Raw genomic sequence first — 10,879 nt, 5'->3', positions numbered from 1 at the left:
AATATTTAGTTTAGTTTATTTGTTTATAGTTTTGTGGACAGTCCCCTTTGATTAACAGTAAAAGGAGCAGCTTTAGCCTATTTGGCTCATTTCCATCTATAGTCCCCGGCCAGTTGTCAGTAGGCATCCTTAAATACATTAGTTAAAATAAAAAGAATATGATAATCAGCATCAGATATAGGACTGACGCCACTGATCCAAATAACGATTCAAAGTCCATAGTCTGTTTTTTTTTTATGTAAATATTTTAGCTACGAAAAAAAATTCTACTTGAAGATCGTAGTTGTGTATTATACAGTATAACACACATTAAAAATCATCTAGGAATTAAAAAGTTCTGCAAATATATCTACAGTAATTGTTTTGCTCTTTTCAATTAGAACAGCTGTGTTGCTTAACCAGAACCGCCACCAACAAAAACATTCATAACAGTATGACAGTATCGGTATCAGCTAATGTTAATCACCACATATTGGACGTCAACACCTTTTTCACACAGCAGATAATATCAATATATTTTACACTGTAAAGCACAGTTATTCCTGCACTGACAGATGTTACTGTGTCGAGCTACTGTAGTATAAACTCATTCAATGATGTGTAACACTGCCTGGGTTCAGTTCTCAAGTTCCACATTTGCATCATAATCTCAGGAATCATCTGAACATTCAAATGAATTCAAATCTTGTGCACAGTGTGTAAAACATACGGAGCTCAGAGAAGCAACAGTTAGAATTTCAATACTCACTTATCTATTCGAGTAAACGCACAGGCTGTCAAGTTAGTGCAGCAGTAAGGCAGAGCCAACTCGCCTTATAACGTTAGTCAAGTATTTTATGTGGTTTAAAGCTACAGCACATAAACTTTCATATAAATTAATGTGTCAGGTTACATTCAAGCCATTGCCAAACGAGTTGACACAAAGTTGATTAAGCCTTTCATCAGCTCCACAAAACTCTCTCTGTATTTCTCAGTATGGCAGCGTTTACAAACTGGTGTGTGTGTGTGTCCACTGACACTGGTGCAGGAGCTCAGAAAAATCCCCAAGAAGAAGAGCCCAAGAAATGTTTCAGTTGTTGATACTGTTGATACTTCCTGGACGTACAGCAGAAGGTATGAAATCCATGTGCCATCACTGAAGGCTTTACCTCATGTAGATGCACCGACAGTGTTGTTGTAATTACTCAGAATTCCTCATGGGGGTGAAAAAAGTTATGCACAACAGCTTTAAGTTTGGGGTTTTCTTTGCATTTTCTGCTGCAGTGGCTAGAACAGCTTTTGACTGTGTGCCTTTGGGACTGAGAAGAAATGAAAATAAATAATTTTGATTGGACTTACCGAAGCTGGGACGGATAAATCTTGGCCGAACCATTCTGCATCTCGAGGGTTTCTGTGATTTAGAAGGAACAAAAGAAAGAAGTACGGAACAAATTTAATTTAATTAATAACTCACACAAGGCTTTGGATTAAAACTGCTATTCAAACTCATATCGTTAGCCCCATAGCACAACTGCCTAAATCATATTTACTCTACTTTTACTCTATATCTACTCTATTCTACATCTACTCTACTCTACTCTACTCTTTATCCCTTAAAATATGACTATGAGGCAATTATGCTATTAGGCTAACAAAAAGTAGATGTAGAATAGAGTAGATGTAGAGTAAAATAGAGTAGAGTAAATATGATTTAGGCAATTATGCTCTGAGTCTAACCAAGGGGCTCAGAAAGTTAAAGGTGGAGTCAGCGATTCTGGAGAACGCTTGTTTTCAAAATCACTTTTTTGTCAAAATCAGTGAATATCTCCTCATGATCCGCTACCTGTCTGTACTGTGTGCGTCAACATAGACAGCCTAGACTCTGTAAACTGGTATGTGAACAAGAGGTATGTAAAAGAAGGGAGCCCACCAGCTAGCAACATGACCATTTACAGAGCCTAGGCTGGAAAACACAGCAGGCAGCTATAAAGTAAAAAATATGAGCTATAAATTATGCATTTCTAATTTTTAAGCTTTGTGTGTGTGTGTGTGTGTGTGTGTGTGTGTGTGTGTGTGTGTGTGTGTGTGTGTGTGTGTGTGTGTGTGTGTGTGTGTGTGTGTGTGTGTGTGTGAAATAAGGAATAACTTAAGGACAAACTACTGCCTTGTTCTTGCAGGTAGAAATTTGAAACATGAGACTTGCTGACATCTATGAAACACATCATCATAAATCTAATGTTACTGTGCACAGGATGTCATGTTGCCTACGTGACTTCAATGTTTGTGTGTGTGTGTGTGTGTGTGTGTGTGTGTGTGTGTGTGTGTGTGTGTGTGTGTTTTTGGGTGCGTATCTAAGGCAGGGATCACTTAGCGCTCATGCATGTCCATGAAGCTCCTGTATTCTCTCTTGGCATCCTTCACATCCAAAGACTTTTAAAAAACCAATGAGCTGCCAATTGATTTATACTTTGTAGTGTGTGTGTGTGTGTGTGTGTGTGTGTGTGTGTGTGTGTGTGTGCTTGTGCATTAATTCAGCGTATATGTGAGTGTGTGCGTGCGTGCATGTGTGTGTGTGGGCGTGCCTTAATTCAGTGTGTGTGTGTGTGTGCGTGTGTCTCTAAGATTACATCATAGTCCCTTCATCAGCATCATCTGAGCCCTTTCTCTCTACTTGCAGTTTGTTTCCACCGGCCACCGAAAGGTCAGACTGGCCTTTCATGACTATTAATAATAGAAACATTGACGTCATTCCAAACCGGTTTTTACCTCATGTTTAAAGGTGCTACGAGGAACTTTTAAATATTTCTGAAACAGTCTAATTTTTCCAGCATGTAACAGCAAATGAGACCATCAGTGCAACAAACAATGCTATTTTAATATAGTTTTTCTTAATGCCTTTGTCATGGGTATACGCTCACCCAGGAACAACAGCTGGTATAGTAAAAAACACTACCGCTTTTGTCCAAAGGGGGCGCAAGAATGAACACAAATTGAAAGTTCCTGGGAGAACCTTTAATACATCTTCTATGGGATTATTTCTAACTCATTTAAAAAGCTACTTTCACATCTTTCCAAAATCTTTTCGATTTAAAGTCTGTAAATACATTTTTCTTGGTTCTCCATGCATGCAAGACCCTCCTAGTCGAATATTTTTAATATTAACAGTAGAGTTCAGAATCACTGGCTTTTTCTCATCTGCCTGCCATAAATCGTTTGTTCTGAGTTGGCTTGGATTCCGACCCGTGTAAAGGCATTAATACAAATTATATAAAAATAGCATTCTTTACACTGATGGTCTCGTTTGCTGTTATGTCATTTATGATTATCAGAGGAAAAAGGATATTGTTTCAGAAATATTTAAAAGTTCCTCATAGGAGGTTTGAGTAAAGGCATATTTAAACAAACTGTCTCCAACACCTGTGACCTGATATCAAAGATAATCATGAAGATAGGAGAATTCATGAACTTAAAAAAACGATTTACTAATGAAGCTTTATGTCGTGCCTCGAAATAATATTCTGTATATCACTTAAAGCTGGGGTATGCGATTTCTGATTGGTCAAAGTTAACATGAGCTGTACACTTTGACCAATCAGAGCGAGGCTCCGATTCTCTGTTCTTATTGGCTGTTGGGACTGTCCATTCACTTTGGCATAACTTTGTTGGTGTAGAGCGTGTCAGGGAGGGACCATAGGGGAGGGACCAAAGAGAACAAGTGGTCCACCCCAGCTTTAACATAGATCAAAATATTGTAAGCAGCATATGTGAAAAAACAAACTAAAATAACAGCAACCAACTTGTCAAAAAACATTTGGAATCTTAACGTAAAGAAATGTATTTAAATAAATAAAGATTTTACTTTTATCTACCTTTTCTAATGTCTGCAAAAAATTACATATTTAAAAAAAATATTCAAATAAATAAAAAAATTGCAAATATTTTTGAGTAATTTTTAAAAGCAACAACAATTGGGGTCACTTAGAAAAATATATATTTGTGAATATTAAATTAACCATAAATAAAAATATTTCCCAAACATAATTATCCAAGTTTTCATTCCCAGCTGTGCACAGGGTAGATAACCTACACTTCAGCCAAACAGCAGGTGCGGTTTATCCTCCTGTAAACCCCCTCCTCGCTACTGTCAGTCCTTTAACCATCTTAAATAAACCCTGAAATTGACACAACATTTTCCCTTACGATGTATCTCTTCATATTTTTTAAAAAACCATCGCGCCAGATTCAAAGGCCTGTAGGATTAGTGTAGCTGCTCTCTTCTCTCTGAAAGCTAGTAGCAGGTGGACACACACACACACACGCACACGCACACGCACACACGCACACACACACACACACTAAACCTATCGCAACATCCTTTAACGCCCCTCCATATGCCTGACACTTCCATGGGGGGATAAAACGCCTAAATGACTGTCATCTGGATAGGTTGGGGGGGGGGAGATGGCTAGTGTGGACTCACCGCAGGCGAAGACGCAGGCATCTCGGATAGCTTTGTGCTTGTGTCCCGAGGCGTCTTTCTGGAGCTTACGCAGAATTTCCTCCATGTCTGATAGACTGATTCTGATTCGACCGTCTCCAAATAAACAGACAGTGAACGGCCCGGTGCGATTTAAAAATGCTTTTTCAATTAGCGTCTCTATGCCTATGTGTGTGGGCTTGTGTTAAAGGGTGTAGCGGTGTCAGTGACAGCATCCCTGGTCCCCCATTGATTATAAAGGCGATGATTCATTCCAAAACGACCCAACCAATGATGTCAGGGCCAGCCGTCAATCCTATGGAGCAAGACGAAAGAGGAAAAATAGCGTCTTTTTCTGGCGTGCATCCACTCTGAAGGTCCCCACACATAGCGGCAAATATCGCCACAAATATGGGAAATAATTGTCATATATTGTCACCCATTATAGAAGCGCATACGTCCAATAAACAGACACAAACCGTTTAGCGTGTATCTCTTAGCGACGCCGGGTTTTCCAGTCAATAGGCTACAAAATCCAGATCCGTTTCCTCCTTCCTAATATGTCAAGCGTCTGTAGCCTACGCACGAACGAGCCATTCCCGCTGTAGAAGGTGGATTTCTTCTCACCAACCTGGCAACACAATATTTACATTGTTGTGAACGAGGGAAACTGTGGCAGCAGGAGTGGGTGGAGTCACTGGAATGGGATTTCCTGTCTGTTATCAGCAGGGTGACAGCTAATAGGTTCGTGGGTGGCAGTAGGTGCACGGAGCCGCCTTCAGAATAAAAGTCACACCAAGCAAAAATATTACATAATACAGCCTATATATTTTTTTTTTTTTTTTTTTTTTTTTTTCTTAGTAATATTGTATCTCAATTTGTTTTATATTAGTGCATATCTCCTAAAAAATCCAGTGTTGATACACATCCTAGGCTCTGTCTGTTATCAGCAGGGAGACAGCTAATAGGTGCGTGGCTGGCAGCAGGTGCACGGAGCCGCCTTCAGAATAAAGTTCACACCAGGCAAAAATATTACAGAGTTTAGAAAGGGTGAATTAGCCTACTGTTTATATATACAATGGTAAATTAGCCTATTATTTATATATAGCCTACAGCTCCGGAAAAAATTAATAGACTTAATAGATTTTTTCTTAAATCTTCATCTCTACATTACTTAAAAGAAATGCTCTTAATGACAATATTTTATGGCTGAATTTGGTAGAAATGTTATCAGTAGTTTATAGAATAAAACCAAAAGTATAACTCTACTCAAACATATGCCTATAGACAGTAAAACAAGAGACACTGAACATTTGGAGTGGTCTCTTAATTATTTCCAGAGCTGTATATATTAATTTTTATTTTTTATTCTTAGTTTTATATTGTATAGTTTTTTCAAGGTTTTATATTATTTATTTTTTAATTTAAACCCTCTCATTTCCTTCAGAATAAAAGTCACACCATGCGCTTACAATTTATATGAAAGTTGTATTACTATCATTCTTTTAGTCTTCCCTCAGTCTTCCCTGGGCCCAGTTGATTTGTTAATCCTTCCCAAGTGTGACATCACACATGGTAAAAATGTTGGGTTGGACAGTGAGACCATAAAACACTCTTTCTGCCTTTTCTCAGGCTAGGATGAACCGATTTCTAAAATGTTTGTACATTTATACTACATAGGATCTCAGAGTTCAATACACCTTCATATTTCCACCTGTGAAGTAGATCTACCTACAAATGCATTTCTTGACAGCACATACCACACAACCGATTAACCTGCAAATTCCTTTAAATAAGTTTATCTTTCAAAAATAAATATTCATTTCAGAGAACATGTCAGTGCATCATAGTCAAAATGCAGAAACATTTTAACGTAATTGATTGATAATTAAGATGATTGAAAATTCATAATTCTGCACTTTTTCTGTAGCTAGGAGGAACTTTAAAATATTTCTGAAACATTCTTAGTTTTTACTAATATGATTATAAATTGCATGTAACAGCAAACGAGACCATCAGTTCAAAGAATGCTATTTTTATACTGTGTAGTTTTTTTTTATTACTTTGTCATGGGTACTCTCACCCAGGAACAACAGCTGGCATATTAAAAACACAACTGCTTTTGTCCAAAGGGGGTGCAACAATGAACACAAACTGAAAGACCCTCAGAGCACCTTTAAACTTTAACAGTACAAAATTACACATTTATATGGTGAGATTGATTATAAGAGATTGGACAAGATTCACATGTTTTGCCTTTAATTGTTTTTATTGCAGAAAAATCAAGAGACAAGACAGTTTAACAGCACTGGACAAAATACAACACTGGGAATGTTGATGTAAGAAAATGGCCACAACACAAGGCAGGTAAGGGTGTAAGAGATAAGGGAGTAAGAGGGTTAAATAGATGATTAATGGGCTGTGCTTAGGCTATATAGTGTTTTGCTAGTCGTACTTGACCACTCAAAACGCTAAAAAACTGTAGTCACATTCAACCATTCTCACACGCTGATGACAGATGTTATTACCCATCAGAAAAAAACCAATTTGGGGTTCAGTGACTCTTTGCTCAGGAACACTGGGGGCGGGGGATTCGAACCAATAACCCTGCAATCCAGTGGACGACTGCCCTAGATGCTTAAGACACAGCCGCCCTCAATTGAGTAAGTCAGGGTTAGGGGGTAAGAGGGTAAGGAGGTAAGATAGTGGGTCAACCACTTAAAAAACTGGGATTAATATTTCCTTATGTGTGTGTTCTAGAATACACACTCACACACAATCATGGCTTCCTATAATTGTGAGGACTTTCATTGACATACAGCTCTGGGAAAAAATAAGAGACCACTCCAAATGTTCAGTGTCTCTTGTTTTACTATTTATAGGCATATGTTTGAGTAGAATGAACATTTTAGTTTTATTATATACACTACTGACAACATTTCTACCAAATTCCCCCCAAAAATATTGTCGTTTAGAGCATTTTCAATAAAAAATGTAGAGATGAAGATTCAAGAAAAATCCAGACTGGTCCCTTAATTTTTTCCAGGGCTGTATAATGCATTCCCTAGCCCCTTACCCAACCCAACCCCACCCCAAAGTCTTAACCTTTAGCTTAAAACCACAGTGAAGTAAAAAAAGGAGTTTTTGTCTATTTTGCTTCTATAACATGTCTTCTTTCATACTAGTATAAATCAAAGGTCCAACATGTACATTCAGGTGTTTATTTGACTAAACCTAGTCTGTTTGCATCTGTATATTTCTCCTACACAACCATCTTTAAACAGACATTATCTCAACATTATTTTTTTTAAATACTCTGAATCAGAAATCTCAACTTCTGAAGCACTTACATCAACTAAACTTTCCATAATCATTCTTAACACTATTCTGAAAGGTGTGACAGAACACATTGGTTCAGATATTGTTAATTGTCTGATGTATGATACATTTTGTTTCTTAAAAACTGCTGAAAAGGTTTGACGTCACATGCTAGAACATATTAAAATCCCCAATTTAATATAAGTGCAACATTTAGTGATTGAAGTTAACTGTAAGAGTTATGATTTACCGGACAGTTATAATTGTCTATTATTATGACATTTTGACAAACACAAAAGGAATAAACACATATTTTAATGAGCTTTGGTAAACAAAATATAACCGTACAAGAGAGAGGGAGATGATTGATATTTTCAGTCATTTATGTATTTATTTATTCATATATTAATTGGCTTGACCTGCCTTTTCCAATCATGATCATTGAAATGGCACAATCACAGCTCCAGAATAAGGCAACACAAATATGGTATAAATAGCAGCAACAATAAACTGCAAAGGTCTGCAGAGTAATGAGTGATGATTATGTCTGTAAGCCCACAGGTTTTTTTCACTCATACACGTCACACACACACACACACACACACACACTCTCTCTCTCTCTCTCTCTCTCTCTCTCTCTCACACACACACTCTCTCACACACACACACACACACACACGCACACACACACACACACAGTCGTCCAACCGTGACTTTCATTATGAAATTAATGAGATTCTTAACAGCCAGCAATCAAGAAGGAAGCTTCTCAATTACCCACACAGATTTGTTTCGCCCAGAAAAACAAAATAGTAAACAGTGCTTGGAGGCAACAGCATTATTGCATTGTGTTTATTTGACTCAACCTTGTCTGTTTGCGTCTGTATATTTCTCCTATACAGAAAACCTTTAACGGCCATTATCTCATTAGTTTTTTTAGTTAATTTAATTTTAAGTTCTAAACCAAAAACCTCTCCGTTTAGAGCACTAACATTAACTAAACTAAATGGTACGTGGAGGCAACAGTATTCTTCCATTACATGTAGTTATAGAGGAGCTGTTTTGGTTGTTTATTTTGGTCAACCGTGTCCGGATTTTTCTCCAAGTGCAATCAGGGTTTCACACCAGTCTAGACAGACGGACAGGCAGACTAACAGACAGACAGGCAGACTAACAGGCAGACAGACAGACAGACAGACAGACAGACAGACAGACAGACAGACAGACAGACAGACAGACATACAGACAGACGGGCGGGCGGACAGACAGACAGACAGACAGACAGACAGACGGACGGACGGACGGACGGACGGACGGACGGACGGACGGACAGACAGACAGACAGAAAACACGGTTAGATACAAAATCACACAAGTGTTAGATCGTTCAATGCCCAAATCAATTCACATATTTTTAAAAGACATCAAATTAAATGTTTAGTTCAGCTTTATGAAAGTGTATTATTCCCTACAGAGAGATGTATTTATTTCCAAAACAGAGCAAACTCGCCGAGACTGTCAGCAGCCTATTTTAAAGTTGATGACTAAATGAAAAATAAAAGAAATCAGGGGAGCCACACAGAGTCAAAGTTCCCACAAACAAAGGTGGTTGGGTGACCTGCAACCATCCATCACTTTCTCTAATAATGAATATACAGTATTTCTTGTCATGTTGTTCCTAAAATGTAGCTGATGTGAGCGGTTTTATTCCCTTCACACACACACACACACACACACACACACACACACACACACACACACACACACACACACACACACACACACACACACACACACACACACACACACACACACACACACACACACACACACACACACACACACACACACACACACACACACACACACACACACACACACACACACACACACACACACACACACACACACACACACACACACACACACACACACACACACACACACACACACACACACACACACACACACACACACTTGTCGGCCAACCGTGACAGAAAATTGGTATAGATGTCTACAACCTTTACAAAAAGCTTGTAGTTGCAAAACCAGTGGTTTCAGATTTGAGTCAAATCAGCTAAAGCATTGAGCTCAGGCGGTACTGTCTGTCTGTCTGTCTGTCTGTCTGTCTGTCTTTAGCCGTCTGTGGTTTATATTATATAACTATGCTTCTGCTATAGCTTCAAATAGACCGTATCCTTCCAAGCATTCTGACCTGTTTTAATAATTGAGATTTGGTCAAGTAGAAGGCTATTTTTTGCATGCCTCCTGTGTATGTACTGCAGATTAAAGCAACACTGCAGGTGAATGGGGTAAAATATTTATCTTATAGATATCGCTATTAAACTTTGCCAGTTGATTACTCATATTAAAATAATATATTTTTTGTGTTACAAGCTTTTGTTTTAACTAATTATGTTTAAATTTGCCCCTCTTTAAAAAACAAAAAAAATTAGATGTTAGATAAAGCCAGATTTAAAATCTTAATACATGTTTTTACAACATATTGGGGTCCAAAGTTTCTACAGTACAGATCACATACAGTCAGATATTGCCAACTTCTCATATTTATCCAAACATTTCTGATTCTTTTTTAAATTGACCATAAAAAACAAAGGTTTTTGCCAGCAATATATGGGCGAATATTGTCATTGTAAGATAAAACAATTAAATACATCACAGTGTTCATTTGATCTTGTTTACAATTTGACATTATAAAGAAACACATAAACACATTATATCTACAAGATGATACATGATACAAGGTACTCCTCTGGTTTGTGGAAACATTGGAATCGACGCTTGTGTGTATTTTAATCTGTGTAGACCTTGTGTTTGTGTATTTGTATTGTCTTATATGGAACTCTGAGTCCGGAATAAAGTATTCATTCATCACTATAGTAAAATCACCATCAACTCCATTCAGTATCTCTTGTGGCCGCTTGGGGGCGCTGTTATCCAAGGCTACCAGCGGCATTAATACCATCCCCACGTCCGGGGGTCATCGCACTATAATTGGACACAGATTAGAAAATGATAAAGAGGCTCCTGGAGCAGTTTCGGGTTCTTGCTCTAACCTCGAGTAACATCAATCTGATGAGTTTTA

At 37.9% G+C, this 10,879-nt stretch overlaps 1 protein-coding gene across 1 annotated transcript in view; it reads right to left on the bottom strand.

The window, feature by feature from the left end:
- arfgef3 (ARFGEF family member 3) overlaps positions 1-4,544 on the bottom strand; it is a gene marked incomplete at its 5' end in the record, with an annotated part of 51,398 nt that extends 46,854 nt beyond the window's left edge. Inside the window, 2 exons of the mRNA XM_080036347.1 lie at positions 1,339-1,390; positions 4,460-4,544. Coding sequence (XP_079892473.1) covers positions 1,339-1,390; positions 4,460-4,544 — 137 coding nt within the window. The remainder of the gene's footprint in view (positions 1-1,338; positions 1,391-4,459) is intronic.
- Positions 4,545-10,879: the final 6,335 nt, after the last annotated feature.

The sequence above is a fragment of the Ammodytes marinus genome (genome assembly GCF_949987685.1).
Source record: "Ammodytes marinus genome assembly, chromosome: 11".
NCBI lineage: Eukaryota > Metazoa > Chordata > Actinopteri > Uranoscopiformes > Ammodytidae > Ammodytes > Ammodytes marinus.
The sequence above is the reverse complement of the archived record's forward strand: the minus strand, read 5'-3'. Positions and strand labels throughout refer to the sequence as shown.